The 18,333-nt window shown below is 36.1% G+C and overlaps 1 protein-coding gene across 1 annotated transcript; it reads right to left on the bottom strand.

Moving 5' to 3' along the window:
* Positions 1 to 434: 434 nt before the first annotated feature.
* Positions 435 to 3,053, bottom strand: LOC119874611 (DNA (cytosine-5)-methyltransferase 1-like; the record flags this gene model as incomplete). Its single annotated transcript, XM_038559200.1, is given in 3 exon segments — positions 435 to 1,343; positions 1,345 to 2,085; positions 2,088 to 3,053. Coding segments are annotated over 3 exon segments (2,616 nt in total), but the record flags the coding sequence as incomplete, so codon positions are not given.
* Between the last annotated feature and the right edge of the window lie 15,280 nt (positions 3,054 to 18,333).

Raw genomic sequence — 18,333 nt, forward strand, 5'->3', positions numbered from 1 at the left:
GACTGATTGTCCATTTCTTCCCCGTCTTCATCTCTCACTAATTTTCTTTCTTTTTGTGTCCTTTTTGTGTCAGGACTTTGGCTTAGTGTTTCTCATGCTTGGAAACCTGTTCTCACAGGCATTTTTATAACATGTCCCCACTACAATAATGGCTTAAAATGACTGTGTTTTGCTGCCTTAAAATCAATTTCAGTATCCTCATTAACTTCCTAGTGATTTTTATTAGAGTAAGAAGTGAATCTTCTTAACCCAGAAATCTATGAAATCAAACCCTAGTTATGTTTTCTGCTAAAATGCGTAATGTATACAATAGTGGAACAGGGAAGCATAACTGCATTGAATACTCCCATTAAAAAATGCCAAGGAGGGAATCCCACTGGGCCAATTTTGTGATGTCATCTTATACCGGGCCTCAAATTTTTGAGATTTCTCTATTATTGATTGATTCTGATCTTGATGTTGGTTTCATTAGGCCTCCCATTACTCTTCTTGGTACAGAAGATTTCTTTTATTCAGCCAATTCGATATGGCTCAGGGGCATCCAGGTTACTGCCTTTGACGTAATCAGAGTATTTCCAGTAGTGTTCTGGATATAGATCTTCATCCACAGGCTCCTTCCGTGGGCGTTTCACGGGACTGGACAGCTTGATGTTGAACGTGAAGGCCTCGGGGAGGAGGTACATGCCATCGCCCACTTGATACTGGATGCCGTTGTTGGTGGCTGAGCTGTATAGAACCCGGTTGTCCAGGTCTTCAAGCTGTTCCAGGACCCTTGGAATTTCTTTTTGCCTCATTTCAGCCAGATGGGCACAGCTTACACAGAACTTGTACTTGTTATCCTCCGTTGGCTGGGTTTTCGGAGGGGACTCAAATCTCGCATAGTCTTGATCATAGAGGTAGGTCTTTCCGTCGTCCTCTGTTATCAGAGCCTCAGGATCCATGCCTCCCTCCAAGGCCCAGTTTTCTGATGGAGCTTTATAGACGACCTTCACCTTGCTGTGGATGTATGACAGCTGCATGTCCTCACATTCATCTACCAGGAAAAGCTCCAAGGGGTCTGATGTGGCTCCAAGGACTGTGTCTGTCCCAGCACAGAACCAGTGGGCATGAAACATCTGCCCGTTGCTACTGTCTTCCCACAGCGCAGTGACCCTTGCTAGATACAGCGATTTTGAAGAGTCATCTGGAATAACAGAGACACAGTCTCCCACTTCCAGGGTTTCTGAATCGATGCAAACCTTCTTATAGTAATCCTTCTTCCCATCAGTCTTGACAGCATCTCCAACCCAAGAGATCTGATTCTTGTTCTGTTTCTTTTTCTTCCCCTGGTGCATTTTTTTTGGGTGATGGCATCTCTGGAATATTGTCATCGACTTCTTCATCATCATCTGCCTCCTTCATGGCCATATTGGGGCACCTCCTCTCCTGGCAAGCCTGTTTGCTCTGTCTGCTACCACCAAACCTAACCATATCTTTACAGGCTTTACACTGTCCACATTCGGGCTGTTGACAAACCTCAGAGACGCCACACCGCCGCCCTTTGAAGGCATTCTCCTTGTCTTCTTTGTCATCCTTTTCAATTTGCTCTGCGAAGAAAGTGTCAAAGATCTGGTACACCATCTTGGTAGTGGTGGCTTTAGTGGGGACTTTGTCCTTCTCTTTGGCAGAATGCCTGATGGTCTGACGTCTTTCAGCTCGCCTTTTTCCTAGGGTGATCCCAGCCAACTTGATCAGGTCTCTCATGCAGGGTGTCAGAAAAATGGGCTGCTCATCACTGTCCCCAGCCTCATCATAACTCTCTACTTGTTCTACCACAAACTGGGCATGTCGAAGGAGAGAATCCTCTGTAAATCGATTCTGGTTGAGCACAGAAGGAGGAACGGTGGTCTCAATTTTATTGATCAAGTCCTCATAGGTTGAGTCTGGGTTGCTCTGCAGGAACTCAACCACAATCTTACTTATGTAGACCTTCTCCTGCATCACACTAAACAGTGGTACATACTCTGGGTTGGGATCCATCAGAATGTATTCGGCAAAAGAAGTGCTGAAGCCAATGAGCGCCTTTTCACCTCCATCAAAGCCAGTGTGATATACCATTCATTTATGGGGTCAAGATTTTTGTCATTAACACCACCTTCAAGAGATGGGTCATCATCATATATTGGTTTTGCATAACCGGAAAAGAAGAGTTCAACATTCTTCTCAATGAGGCCAGTGTCGATCGGGCACAGGTGACCACGCTTACAGTACACACTGAAGCAGGTCAGTTTGTGTTGGGGAAGAGCCTCATAACTCTCAAAGCCAGACTCATTAGCATCGAAGATGGAGAGTTTCTCATTTGTCAACAACTGTGGCTCATCCACTGCATCAGGAGGATGCTGTTCATACTTTAGTTCGGCATCATCCAGGTACTGTCCACACTGCACACACCGTAGAGGATGGGTCTTGGAGGACACTACTGTTTTGGTTCGAGCCATTTTTTTCTCATTTGGTTCTTTGGATGTAGTTTTGTGCCTCTTCTCTTCCTTTTAATCCTCATCTTTTTCCTCAGAAACTTCTGGTTTTACTCTTTCAGGTTCTTTCTCTTCAGGTCTCCGCTTGGCAGCTAGATCTTTGGGTTGACTTCTGGGTCTCTTTTCGTCCTTCTCGTCTCCATCCATTTCACCCTGCAGTCCAGTTCTTCCTTCTCTGTCTGGCTCCTCCTTAGACTTTGGTTTAGGCGTTGGTTCTTTGGTTTGACTCCTAGGCCTCTTTTCTTCTTTTTCCTCTCTTTCTTCCTCTTCATCCATGTATATTCCAGGTTGTACTCTCTCCGGTTCTTCTGCAGGGAGTGCTCTGGTACCTTGTTCTCTGGATGTAACTCTCCGTCTCTTTTCCTCCTGGTCATTTTCTTCTTCAAGAGAGTCATCCGATTTCGCTTTGTCAGGCTCTTCCTCAGGCTTCCGTTTGGCAGGGCCCCTTGTGAAATGAGATACGATGGTGGTCTGCCTGGTAGTTTGCCTTGTAATCCCAGGGCTAGATAAAGAAGCTTCAGACTTTGTCTCTCCATCAGAGACATGGGCCAGTTTTTTTTTTTTTTCAGTTCTACTATTATTTATTTTTTTAAATATTTTTGAAAAAATATTTTTTTACAATATTTTCAACTTAAACACTATTCACACTGAACACGTATGGCAGCTTAACCTACTCAAGTATGAAGTTTAAGAAGCCAAAACTGTTCTAGCTTTGTTAAAAGAAAAGTTGTGCTGTAGACTATTGTAGTGATGGTTAACAAAGCAAGGAAAAGCACCACTCAAAGCATGTTACCATTACTTTGTTCAGTTGGATTGTGGTGGGTCAAATGTTACACTTCACAAAGGCATAGCTATGATGCAGTGACTGCTTAGAAGATGCAATTTTCAAATTACATACTTCCTCGGTTGTAACACTAGAAGAATTCACTATGTCTTATGTGATTATATACCATTGAAGCCAGGACTAGTTCTCATCTCATTACTACCTTATAACCTCAGTAACCAGACATACTTATCTATACTGAATTATTATCTGGCTCTGGATCCAGCTCCGGCTCCGGCTTCAGCTTCAGCTTCACCTCCGGCTCCAGCTCGGGCTCAGGCTCAGGCTCAAGGACCCCTCTCAGAGGCCTGTGGGGTTGCTATTAATTATATAGCATCTTATGAGCTGAACGTCAGTGATGGTTATTTATCTATGGTCTGTTACTTCGATGAAGACCCGGATGCACCTGTTTATGTCCCCTTTTTCCAAGACGAAGCTGAGGTGAAGAAAGGACATGCAAGGCAGTTCATAAGATACCTGAAGGAGCGTAAGAGTAAAGTCTGCCTTCCAGTGGTTAAGAGGCTTGACAAAGAGTACTGGGGAACAAACGTGCAAGCTATAGTGATGGCTCTGGAGTTGGAAAACGAGTTACACAAGCTCCTGCAAGACCTGCAGAACTTGACTTCTCAGAAGAATGAAACTGATCTCTTAGAATTCCTGAAAAGGTTCGTGGGTAAACGGAAGAGGAACATAAAATATCTGGAATACCAGCATAGCTATCAGAAGGAATTAGAAAGGCTGACTTCGAAGGAAGGCATCTCAGAACAGTTTGGTGAACATCCGAAGGCAACACAGCAAGTCTTCCATCGTAGTAGTTCCCAAAAGCAGCTACTTAAAAAATCTGGATCTCTATTTGACAGAAGACTGCTTTACTTTTAATAGTATCCCAATCTTCATTGTCGTACAAGGAAATAAATTGGTTTTGCATTACAAAAAAAAAAAAAAAAAAAACTGGCCTCTTCATGGAGAAGCAAGAATTTTTTAATAGCCTCTATGTCTTTTAATGCAGGCTGGTAGAGTTTAGGTTGATTTAACTTCATAGAAACTTTGAGGTAACCTCTTCATTTTACTGTTTTCATTTTATGTGACAAAAATTAAACCCACAATTTATTCTGTCTCTCTAGATTTAAGTAAAACTTTGACAACATAAAAGGCTTCATGAGACAATGTCTGTAGTCTTCTAGGACACATTAGTCCAATGAAAGAGTATCTATTAGTCTTAATGACCAGGGCCTTGCTGCGATTTCTGTCCTAAGACTATGGGGGGGATCCCTGGGTGGCTCAGTGGTTTAGTGCCTGCCTTTGGCCCAGGGCATGATCCTGAAGTCTTGGGATCAAGTCCCACCTCAGGCTCCCTTCATGGAGCCTGCTTCTCCCTCTGCCTGTGTCTCTGCCTCTCTCTCTCTCTCTTGCTCTCGCTGTCTCTCGCTCTCGCTCTTTGTGTCTCTCATGGATAAATAAAATCTTAAAAAAAAAAAAAAAAAACGACTATGAAGTAAGGGCAGACACTAAATTCGGGTTTTTTCCTGAGTTGGTGATATTTAATGGGCAGAGCTTTACTTGGTGAGAGCTAGTTCATTTTCTAACTCAGAAAATCCTAGGATTTCTGGGATCTGTCTATTGACTTCATATTATTCTTAGAGTGCCAGTCAGTTCTCTGCTAGTACATTTCTCTTTCTATTCCTTTAAAAAGTAACAGATACCATACACACAACTACCAGTATTAATATTTTGCCTCAACTCTCTTGTGTACAAGTACAGGTTATCACTACTAGATTACCATAGGTATAAATTGGACTAAATATTCATACTCTGTGTTGCTCTATTTACATCCTCTTATAAGGGTTGTATTACTTCCCTCTGCTTGGTCCCAAAGTCAATGGCACATAGTTTGTGGTAAAAGAGTAACATCCCAACTCTTGTAACAAATATCTCTATTTATTTTTTTTTGGGGGGGGGGGCTAAAAATTAAATTCATCACATTATAAAGGCCTTTATTTTTTTGTTTATGACTAAGTAGGTCTCAGTGTTCATCTAAGGTCTGGAGGATACTGATGGAATTCAGTATCCTTATATCCAAACTGCAGGTCTGGTCAAGTCCATTGCACTTGTATCTGTTTTTCTGAAACAGCTACTCAAGGTATGTTCTCCTGTGGTAGATATCAAGAAGACAAAGTAAACTATATAACCACATTTACATCTTAGCAGAATTACATAAATTATGTGAGACATTATTAACCACTGTAAATCACACCAAGGCGCTAACATCATTGCGGCAGGAAAATATGTTCTCTTCACACTTGAGGGTACTTCAAAATTACAAGTCAAAAATATAAATATAGGGGTGCCTGGGTGATGCAGTTGGCTGGGTGTCTGACTCTTGGTTTCAGCTCAGTGTGTGATCTCAGGGTTGTGAGATTGAGCCCCAAGTTGGCTCCATGGAGTCTGCTTGGGATTCCCTCTCCTGCTCCCTCTGGCAATCATCTCCTAACTTACTGGTCCTTCTTTTTTCTTTCCCCTTGGGCCTCTATCTACATGTGTGTAAGTCTGTTTCACTTTGTTCCACACAGTTCTATTATTTTTTCCTTTCTTATCCTTTTATAAGCTTGGTGATTCAGTTCAGATTTTTTACTAATGATTTGCTTTCTAGTCCACTAATCCTGTCTTCTGCATTTCTTATACACTACTAAACTCAAAGTGTGAATAAATTTAAGTAGTATATTTTGCCATTCTAGAATCCCAATGTTAATCTGTATTCCAGATGGCCAGTCTCAGGAGAATATATGGTGCATATGATAAATGGACATGTTTTAAGCAGTGATTTAGTAAATTTAAACCAATGGTTTTATTTACACAGACTATAATTATATATACTATGGCAATAGCTTAAATAAGACCATCATAAATCAAATCACATAAATTCAATACATAACATATATGTTAGGGTAAAAGAATAAACTTACATCCTAGAATTTACAAGACACAATATAATCATATTCATGACAAATTGAGGGGACAATATTCAAAAAGCATAAAATAAAGTAGAAAAGCATTTGATAATATTTTGAAAACTAGAGGAATTCCAATAATAAAATGTGAGCTAATGGGAGGATAAGATTCATGCAGGAGGCCTGAAAGATTTCATAAAACAAAAGGATTTTTCCTGACACGGTGATATGGCCACTCTTCATTAACTGAGTAAATGAAATTTAAAGGATAAAAAATATATTAAAATAACTTATTTGTTTATTTTAATTCACTTAATTTTTTTTTTCTTTTTTTTTTTTTAGTTTTTATTTATTTATGATAGTCACAGAGAGAGAGAGAGAGAGAGAGGCAGAGACACAGGCAGAGGGAAAAGCAGGCTCCATGCACCGGGAGCCCAATGTGGGATTCGATCCTGGGTCTCCAGGATCGCGCCCTGGGCCAAAGGCAGGCACCAAACCGCTGCGCCACCCAGGGATCCCTCACTTAATATTTAAATGTCAAACCTATTTATACAATTTTAGTGTATTGTTCATTAATGATGCTGACATAACCGTTTAAACTCTTTCATACTTTACAGAATTAAGTAACGTTAGCTTTTTAAACCTGTTTTATTTTTACATGCTAACAACAAAACTGTTTACTTTCACAAATCTCAGCTTAGTGGGCAGTATCAATACATCTGATTTTGAAATGAATAAGCTAAATCCATTTATATTTTAGTTATAGAAAAATGTATAAATGTGCTTGAAGATACAAGTTTGCTTTTTTTTTTTTTTTTCAAGATTTATTTATGTTTGGGAGAGAGAGCATAAGCAGGGGGAGAGGCAGATGGAGAGGGAAAGAGAGAATCTCCAAGCTGATGCTGGGCTATCTCCCAGAATCTTTGACCTGGGCCAAACCAAGGGTTGGATGCCTAACTGATTGAGCCACCCAGGCGCCACCTCCCCCTTCAAGTTTGCTTTTGAAAAGAGCAGTAAATATGAAATAAGCAGTGTCTGGGCACAATTCCTTATTCTAGATTTGTCCTGGATTAATTGTAATATAATAATATTTAAAAAACAAGAAAATAGTGCTTAGCTATAAATTTACAAACTTTCCTTCTCTCTTCTACTGCTACCCCACTTTTTAAAGACACCAAATGTTAAAACTCATGCAAAAAGATGGTGAAAATGTATCAGTGGAGACCACTTTCGACCAGGGACAGTGTTTAAAAGAAAAATTAAAAGCCATCTGTTTGTCAACCATCTATGTATTTACATATCTCCTTATCCATCTGTGTTCCATAAAATTTGGGTCACAAATGTTTCTTATAGTACCCAAATTATTGTAAGTTTTATAAAATGTTTTTTGCTTTAGTGTAGAAATCTTTATGTGTTATATTCAACCATGAAATAATTCTGAGAACAGACCACATTAGCACCAAAGTTCACTCTTCTTTCTACAAGATTACAACTCGCAGAAAAAGTGAAGAGTATCATGTTGTACCTGAAAATCATTCCTTTCATTTGGGTTCTCATTCTGTGAATAACTAGGCCCACATACTGAATTTTGAAATGTGACAAAATGTGCTAGGGTCAAATCTTTTAGCAAATATTTTAGGTATATGTTATATAAATATAACTGCAATATATCCTAAAGCAAGTTATTCCAAGTTACAAATAATCCTTGGAAATGCATTTACATTATTACTTGAAATGTGAACTTGTAAAATTTGTCAAAGGCATAATAAAATAATAGTCGGAATATTTAAAAAGTCATTGTTAAGTGTTATCCCATTAATCTTAAAGGACTGTGGCAGGTATTTGGCAAACCTTAAGTAAAAATGTGTTAGTCCAAAGCATGTTGTTTAGAATAAGAACTTTTTAAAAATGGTGCAAATACATGGGAAATGACTTTCAGATTCCCATTATTATTACCTTGTTTCATGACTTACAAATTATTACACATTAATTGGACATTTATTTGGTAGGAATAACTAGAATATACATACAGGTTAATTATGGAGATTTAAAATTTTAATTTATGAGGTAAATGGAAGAAATAATATGCTAGTAACAGTTTAACAGGGATTAAAGTCTGACTTGGTGAAATCAGTGTACATAAAAAGTGGCATGTGTATGCACAATGACAAATACTTAGAAATAAAACTAATAAAATATAATTTATGAAATAATATAAAGAGATTAGGAATATATTTAACAAATATATGTAAAAACCTTTCCAACAGAAATATAAAACTGCACTGACAAACATTAAATGTCCCTTACATATAGTGAAGATAGAACACTTTGTGAAAGATTCAATATAGAAAAAATTAAAAATTTTCCCCAATTTAAGTATTCTATGCAACCACATAGATATTCTTTTATCATTTATTTTTTGGTTTAATTTTATTTTATAAATTGAAAAAAGTATTTCTAAATACTACAGAATATCCCAAAATATATAAAGCAGCCTTTGAAGATTTTTTTTTCCTTACCAGGTATCCAGAAAGCTTTATTAATTGAAAGCTTTATTAATTAAGAAATTAGGAAATAAGTAGAAAAACCAATGGAATAGAATAAAAAGCCCAGAGTCACACATATGAAAACTTTTTCTTTTTTAAGATTTTATTTATTTATTTATAAGAGACACACAGAGAGAGGCAGAGACACAGGCAGAGAGAGAAGCAGGCTCCATGTGGGGAGCCTGATGTGGGGACTTCTCAGGATCCTGAGATCACAACCTGAGCTAAAGGCAGACACTCAACTACTAAGCCACCCAGATTCACAGGAAACTTTTTATGTGATAGAAGTAGTATTGTAGAAAAGCAATAGTATTTACAATTAATTTTAAACAAATTAATTTTAAACAATTAATTTTAAACAGATTTTAAACAAGAATAGTACTTATAATTAATTTTAAACAAATTGTGAGCCTGGGGTAAGAAAGACTGTTAAATATACAAACAATGTTATCAAAAAGGGGAAAATTCTGACAAATTCTACATTTAAATTGAGAGCTCTGTTCTTCAGAAAATACTGTAACAATAAAATAGGCTAAAAAAATGGAAGAGAATATTTTCAATACCCCAAAACTCTGTATGTATTATTTCAAATAAGAAACAATAAGAAAATAATTAGGGACATCTGGGTGGCTCAGTGGTTGAACATCTGCCTTTGCTTCAGAGTGTGATCCCGGGATCCAGTCCTGAATTGGGCTCCTTGTGTGGAGCCTGCTTCTCCCTCTATGTCTCTGCCTCTCTCTCTGCGTCTCTGATGAATAAATAAAGTAAAATATTTTAAAACAAAACAATTAGTTGAATAATTATGAAAAATTAGAATTATACATGGTGAAAAATTAGAACTATACAAAGTGGAAGTCCAAAAGACCAAGACACAACACATGATTAAATATTCAACCTCATTTGTAATTAGAAAAATACAAATGAAAACCTCAATTTTTTTGTGTGTGTTAAGGTCTTTATTATTTATTTTTTTCATCATGTAAGTGCAGCCCACAATTCCCATCACCTATTTGACCCATCCATGTACCCCCTCCTCTCCTCTGGTAACCATCAATTTATTCTCTGTAAATAAGAGTCTGTTTCTTGGTTTGTGTCCCCCCTGCCCCCCTTCTTTGGTGTTTGTTTTGTGAAATCAGAGTATTTGTCTTTCTCTGACTGGCTTATTTTGGTTAGCATTATACTTTCTAGCTCCATCCATGTTGTTGCAAATGGCAAAATTCCATTCTTTTTGGTGGCTAAATAGTATTTCATTATATATATATGTGTGTGTGTGTGTGTGTGATATATATAAATGCCACTCTTTTTTTTTTTTTTAAAGCACATTTTTTTTTAATTTATTATAGTCACAGAGAGAGAGAGAGAGAGAGAGAGAGAGAGGCAGAGACACAGGCAGAGGGAGAAGCAGGCTCCATGCACCGGGAGCCCGACATGGGATTCGATCCCGGGTCTCCAGGATCGCGCCCTGGGCCAAAGGCAGGCGCTAAACCGCTGCGCCACCCAGGGATCCCTAAATGCCACTCTTGTTTATCTGTTCATCTGTCAATGAGCACTTGGGCTGCCTCCATAGTTTGGCTATTGTAATAATGCTGCAATAAACAAAGGGGTACAAATATCCCTTTGAGTTAGTGAAAAGCCTCAAATTTTTATTTTACATTCAAATGATGTCAGAAGTTTAAAAGTTTGGTATTAAGCGTTAGAAGCTATGGCATGTTAGAAGTACACATTGCTGGCAAGTCAAAATAGCTTCAAGATTTAAGAAACACAACAAATAAAGGTGGGGCCGGGGAAAGGAGGGAAACCATAAAACAGACTCTTAACTATAGAGAATAGACTGAGGCTTGCTGGAGGGGAGGTGGGTGGGGGATGGTTAAATGGGCGATGGGAATTAAGGACAGCACTTGTGTGAGTGCTGGGTGTTGTATGTAAGTGATGAATTACTAAATTCTATACCTGAAACTAATATTACACTGTATGTTAAATAACTGGAATTTAAATAAAAATGTGAAACTAAAAAAAAAAAAAAAAAAAAACTTCAAGAAGTTGGGAAAAATGGAATATTGCTTAGTGAAATTATGTGTGAATCTTATGGTGTAAGATTGCTAGGCATATACCACCAGTTTATTCCTTACATAACTAATAGTAAAGCCAGCAATGTTTATAAAATGTTAGAATGGGTAAATAACTGGTACTATACATGTACAGAGAAGGAGGTGATGGTAAATATTAATTTGATGTGAATATCAGTTTGTATGAGACCAGGAGTGTTAAGTAATAAAAGTTATTTATGAAATAGAAGATAAGACCTACTGGAGAGCTCCCGTAAGGCCAAATTTAGTTGTAATATGACTTTGTTTTAGAGGTAACTTTGTCACAATCATTTGAGGAGCTTCCTCAAACTACATGACTTCCCTGGTCCACAGAGTCCTCTGCATAGACTATGCCAACATGTGGGTGTGACTACTCTGAACTTCCTCTGACCACTCCCTCTCCCTGATGTATACACAGGGTCAACGAGTGGTGTCAGAGCTGTGCTTCTTGTTCTACATGCATCTGTGACCTAATTTCGTAAATGACTGATAGAACCAAATCTATTCAATTCCTCAATAAGGATGACACCTAGGATGTAGGCTTTCAAGCAACATTACATCTCTAGCTATGCTCCACACAAGTAATCTGATGTTCTTTATTTATTTATTTATTTTTTGTAATCTGATGTTCTAATGTAGATGCATTTCATAATCAAATTATATATATATTTCGTAATTCTCAAAAGTGATAAAATTCTGTTACTCAGTAAGTCTTCAGAGCCTGTGAAGCATCACTTTTCTAGGTGCTATGGATTTAACTGTAAATAGTATTGAGTTTGTGGTTTTATGATACTTTTGTTATTTGATAAGATGCCCATCTAATTTAACAATATGCACACAAAGTACATTATCCAAAGACATCCAATAATGCATTTTGGTCTGTGCACCACAAGCAGCTATTGTCAAACATTACAGGCAAATCCACTGTGCAATGTATATAGGCTGTGTGCATTTTTGTTTTTTTATATATCCTGATTTATTCCCTAAAATATTTACATCCAATTTTTGTACAACATGAATAAAATGATTATGTGACAAAGCTAAAGATTAGGAAATAGCATACAACAAGAATTCCATTTGCTTTAGCTAAGACCCGGAGCTTGTCTTTAGCTCTAATTTTTCTTCCATCCAAGCCAAATAGGAAAATTTGATCAGATACATATAACATCAATGCAGAGTAAAAGTACTTTTGATAGAACAACATAGAAAACAGGAAGCATTTTTCTGCCAGAATGTTTTTTGAAGATGGAATCCAAGAGCATTTTCATCAGGGTGTTGTAATTTAATTTTGACACAGATGGGTGATTACTGGGAAAACTCAGAGCCTGCGGAGCCTCTCCAGGCTTTAGTCTTTTCCTAGAATCCACTGAGAAAGTGAAAAGCATGAGTCAAGTCAGATGGTAAGAATCCTAAGTTTCTTTGAGAAGATGGAAACTTTTTCAGATTTTTTTTTCCTGTTTCTGTCATTCTAGGTGATGACTGGGCAAGCGAGGCAGTCATCTTGTGCATTTATAGACACAGTCCCATCCAGTCCTGCAATTGTTGACCAATGACCAGGGCACTCACAATCGTAAAGAATGGTATTGTCACACTAGAATTTTTTTTAAGCCATTCACTCTTATATGTAGTAAGCAAACTTTCAAGGCACACAATTTTAGGTGGTATAACTTACCCTACCCTCCCACTCCCCAAAAAAGGGACCATAGATGTCCTTTTCAGGTACTTAAGATCAATTAGACAGAGAAAACAGTATATAAAACATCACAGCATATTATGTTTTATAGTTACATATTTTATATGTTTGTACTTGTAAAATGTTCTTCGAACAGCCTAAAACTCATTAAAATTCATTGTTACTAAAGATACATTTCCCAAGCATGCCATAAGCAATATCTGAAAAAATAACTACTGCACTATTACATTTAAAAATGTAACTGAATTCTCTGAAGAAGGCATATATTTTAAAATTGAAAGCAATTTCTAATGAACCTATGGGAATTATTTTCTTTTACGATTTTATTTGAGCGATAGAGTGAGCAAGAGACTGAGAGAGAGCACAAGTGGGAGAAGGGGGCAGAAGGAGAGGGAGAAGCAGATTCCCCTCTGAGCATGGAGCCCAACACAGAGCTTGATCCCAGGATCTGGAGATCATGACCTGAGCTGAAGGCAGATGCTTAACTGACGGAGCCACCCAGGTGCCTTGAATCCATGGGAATTGAATATCAACTTACATGTAGGCAAAATACAGATATGAATTGTTTCAGTATATTTTCTAAAGACATTTAAAGACATTTAAGAGTTAGGTTATTAAGACACATCCTTAGCTATATGCCATTAAAATTTGACATAAAATAGATTTTAAATATTAGCTTAATTATGTTCAATTTACAAAGACCTTACTGAGCTTGTACAGATATATTTATGTATAGAGATATTTACGACTATAAGTAATTCTTAAGTCTACCTATAATATAAATATATTTTATTACAGTGTAAATATAGTAGTTTTATTAGACATTTCTATAGAACATTTCTTCCCCCAATGTATATACAATACACTTTATATATAGTATATTTATATATACTTATAAAGTATATATTATTTATATATATATACATGCAGGACACAATAATATATGCAGCATCCTCATCTCAATGCAGATAAAGAAGAGCATGCTCTTGTCCTTGATTTAATATTCACAGAAAATCAACCAACTTAAAGGGTAATACGAAAATATTTGTGTCAGCGTTTTCAATGTAATCATGGATTTCAATACAGCAGTGTACAATTTAATGAGAATCCCTTCAAAATAAATCATAGCTGTAGTGTACTGTAGGGGAAGTATATAGCTCATCATTGAAAAGTTCCAAAGAGGGAAAGTCATTTTTGATAAACAATATAGATAGACCTTCACAAAAGAATGAAATGTGAACACGGTCAGCTTGTCTGCCCCTTCATGCATTTCTAATTATTCGCATTACAAAGTTAATATTGTCTGCTTTAGAAACAAGATTAAGACCAGAAATCTATTGCCACGAAGACACAGCACCCTTTGATCCGCTACTCAGTTCAAAGATATTGCTGTAAACAATCGTCAGTGTTTCCGAGGCTATTTGTTTATGTATATGCAGGTATTTTTTGCTTGAACATAATTTTATATTTATGAAGTAAGTCAATTCTCTGTAAACAAATGTGAATAGAGAACAAATACTGCTAGCGTTGAGTGAGAGTGGATTTTTGTTTTGATCACCTAAATTCTTTCTCAGCTTATTTGCCTTTTGAGGACTACTGCTTTCTTTATGAATTATAATCCATGCCACAGTTAGTGAAATTTGATTTCTTTTCTGTGTCAAAGGAAATTTTTTGTTCTGTGGAGAAGTATACAAAGACCCAAAGTTATCCTCCATAAGTTTAATTTTGGCATTTCTTAATATTATTATGATTGATCGATTTCTAGGTTCCTCTTAAATTATCTAAGATGTATTTTAAATTGTTAATCAATACATCTGAGTTGCTCTTCAATTTGTAACAAAATTTGACAAAGCCATTTACTAGAGGCATGTAATGGAGCAAGACAGGAAAGGAATACCATTAAATCTTAAAATACCTTAGTAGCCTGCTTGTTTCACACACAGGTGAGAAGGCACTACAAAGTACACTAGGTTCGCAAGGGGTCTACTCCGTTATTTCTCTAACTTTTCCCGAATCCTGATTTTTTTTCCAAATTTTTTCCCAAAGCTCTCACATTTAAACTCATAGCTGTAATATGCTTCGCTATATTGAGCATTCAGATTCTATACTGAAAGTTTTATAATTTCTCTCAAAATAGACATCAAATTTGCATGGAATAATTCTTCCATACATGCTAAAATATATATGCATATATCATAATAAAAGAAGCGAGGATGTCCTAGATACTTGATATATAAAAAAATATGCGATGCAAATAGAATATTTATATAGCGTAGCAGTGCGCACAATAAACCGGTAAGGTGCTACCTCCTAACTCCATGCTTCACTGATCTGAATTTTAACTGAGAATTTTTAGTGTTCAGCTTAAATATTATCTTTTAATGAGACTTTTAGAAGTGATTTGCATAATCCTCAAGCAAAACATGCTGGATATTCAAAAGAGCCATCAGTATTCTCTTTCAATGTTCACATTAATGCAACTTCAAAAAGACTGTTTATGACAACCAGACAAGAAAATAGAAATAGTGGTTAATCACTGTGTAATTACAAAATGTCCCTCATTATAATCCGAGCAATGTTTTACTCCAGACCTATACACCTATTGGCTTGCAGGTGTCTTCTATAATTAATTTATTTTGCTATCTCTTTTTAATGCCTGTAAAATATAGAACAAATAGCAAGATGGTCTAAAATGCAAGTGAAACTTGTGGCAACTGAGCTGTTATCTGCTTTGGTTGTTTTCTTAGGAAATATTAAATACATGAAGTGTGTCCTACCATATCTTCATAGTTCTTAACTACTGGAGTTAGAATATTTAAAAGTCACAATTCAAAATCCTAAAAGATTTTTTTTTAGCTTTCCTTAATCTACCTTCAGTATTATTTTTTTCCGTGATTCTTTGTGTTAACTTGCAAATGAAATAGGTGAAAATAATCAGTGAAAAGAATTTGTTAAAGCTAATACATATATTAAAGATATCTAGAATTAGAAAAAATGTAATCACACTTTATTTTATTTGAATTGTTAGGATACTTAAATGCTGCAATATTCTGAGATTAGTTGCACATTTTTTAAATCCTGACATTTCTGTTTTACATCTCATGCATATTTTTCTAGTTCCATTTCATGGGTCTGATGGAGGATTAGCAAACTATTTACATTAATATTTGCACTGAAAACTAAAAAAAAAATTTTGCTTTTGAAAATCTGCACGTACCTGTATATATGAACTAAGGATTTATAAAATGGTCAATTATGAAAAAGTAACCATAGAGGGAGGGTTCAGAAACACAAAGTAGATATGCTATGTGTTTGGAAATCCTGTGGACCCAATCTTCACATATTTTTATAAAAAGTGCAGGTTAAATTTAATAAGTTTTGAAGCATAATCAGCAGGAGTATTACTCAAGTTCTACCACTTGATGGTTGTGCAAAGTTGAGCAAATTAAGTCCTTTGTATATTTTCTCTAATGTGAAATGGGAATAGTAATGCCTCTACACTAAGTGGACAATATAAGAAATTATTTAATCAGAGCATGCTGCCCATAAAACACTCTTTAAGCAATATGTTATTTTATGTAATTTTATTAGTAGTAAGTGTTAAATTATTTTTTAAAAATGTATTGCTTTTAATAGAATGGAATTAGCTGTGGTCTTTAGTGCGCCTACTTGTTAGCAGTGTGACTTGGAAATTAACTTGAGCTCTCTGAGCCTTGCTTGCTCAGCTGAAAAACAACAACAAAAAGATAATACATTTGACGGGTATGAGGTTATTTGGCCCGAATGGTTTGTGAACTGTACATTGGTGAGAAATTTGCAAGTTATATTTCAGTTAATACATCTTAGTTGATATTAGCATTTGTCTTAGTAAAGAAGATCTTCTGATTTCCAAACGTTCCTTGCTTATGAACTTCATGGCTACTTCCTTGCTTTTTAAAAACAGCATAGGGATGCCTGGGTGGCTCCGTTGGTTTAGTGGCTGACTCTTGATTTCGACTCCAGTCATGATCTCAGGGTCATGAGATTCAGCCCCTTGTCAGCTGTGGGTGCTTATCATGGAGTCTGCTTAAAAATCTCCTCTCTCTCTCTGCCCCTCCCCCTGCTTATGCTCTTGCTCTCTCACTCTCTCTTGAATAAATAAATTAAAAAAATGAAAACATGGCAGATACTGAATGTGGGAAAATAAGAGAAAGAATGAAGGACAACTTTTATTCTAGGGCTTTTGCAATGATTATTGTTGGCCTTTGTGAATATCCAGGTGTTTTCCCTATTCCTATCCATCGACCTGTGTATCTATGTATCTATTTTCCCATCATCTTTACCATCTTTCATCCATTTTTCCTCTGTACTTGCTCTCTTCTTTATTCCTTACCCATTCCCCTCCCCCCTCATTAAAAAAATGGGTGAATGTGCAAAGAGTAGGATTAATTATATTTATGACTTCATAAGGCCTTGTAACATCTAATGCATCGTTCTGGTTTATTTTGGTTTACTTCAGTATTTTATTCTTCATTCAATATGGAGCAGTTTTACCAGTTAGTATATTCTAAATTCCCATATGTTGTAGAGCAAAGTCAGCAAGCAAGTATGATAAATTTAAAAATCTATTTTAGCTCAATTATTCCTAGACTGTTGTTAAAAACATAAATCCTAAAGGAAATCACCATAAATCGCTTTTGCAAAAATGCTCTTGCCACCTCCTTGAACAAAATTCCCAGACATCAGTCTATAAAAATAAATACACATACATTCACTTAATGTTCATTATTCATGGATTTCCTAATTTGTCATTTGTAAACCCAAAGATCAGTAGTTGCTGTATTTTGTGATTATTCGTGGACATGGGCAGAATGTAAAAGATGTGAGTCACTCAGTGAACATGTTCCCACTGAGGTTGAACAAAGGTGATGCTCTGCTTCTTGTTTTAGCCCTCATTCTGTAGACCGATGTCTTTTTGGCAGTGTATCTAGTGTCATGCTTTTACATGTTCATACTTTTTGTTAGTGATTTTGCTGTTTAAAGGGTCCCCCAAGCTTAGCGCTGAAGTTCTGTCCAGTGTTTTTAAGAGCAAGGAGGACATGATGTGCCTTATGGAGAAAATAAGTCATACACTGATAATAATGTATAGTATATACATGATATTTCTTAAATGTATTTTATTTGTATGTAAAGGATACCCCATTACAAAACAATCCTAAGTTCCCTTAAACACTATTGTCATCGTTTAATACACAATACATATAAAACACATAATTATTAATTATAAATTACATATATAAATTATACATGTTAATAGGGTACATATATAAATATACACATATATAAATACATGTATATTTTGCGTGTTACATATATGAATTATATGTGTTGTTAATAGGATACATAACTTTATTAGTATTAGTAATATGTTAAACTATAAAGCTTTAATTATAAATAAAACTTTTTGCATTTTTCTACAGTGGATTTAGCTGTGGTCTACAGTTCTCCCACTTACTTGCTTTGTGACCCTTAAAAATCAACTGACCCCATCTGAGAGTTGATTTTTCAGCTGCAAAATAATGGACTTTAACTAAGGCATAAGTCATAGTGCTGTTGGCCACAGTTCAATGTTAATAAATGAATAATATATTACATCCAGGAAAAGGGAGAGGAAATTTGCTGACCTGTATGCAAGGCCTCTCTGGAAATTGCTGAAATAACCTCTCTAGTGTGTAATGAAAGTA

The sequence above is a fragment of the Canis lupus genome, chromosome 16 (assembly GCF_011100685.1).
Source record: "Canis lupus familiaris isolate Mischka breed German Shepherd chromosome 16, alternate assembly UU_Cfam_GSD_1.0, whole genome shotgun sequence".
NCBI lineage: Eukaryota > Metazoa > Chordata > Mammalia > Carnivora > Canidae > Canis > Canis lupus.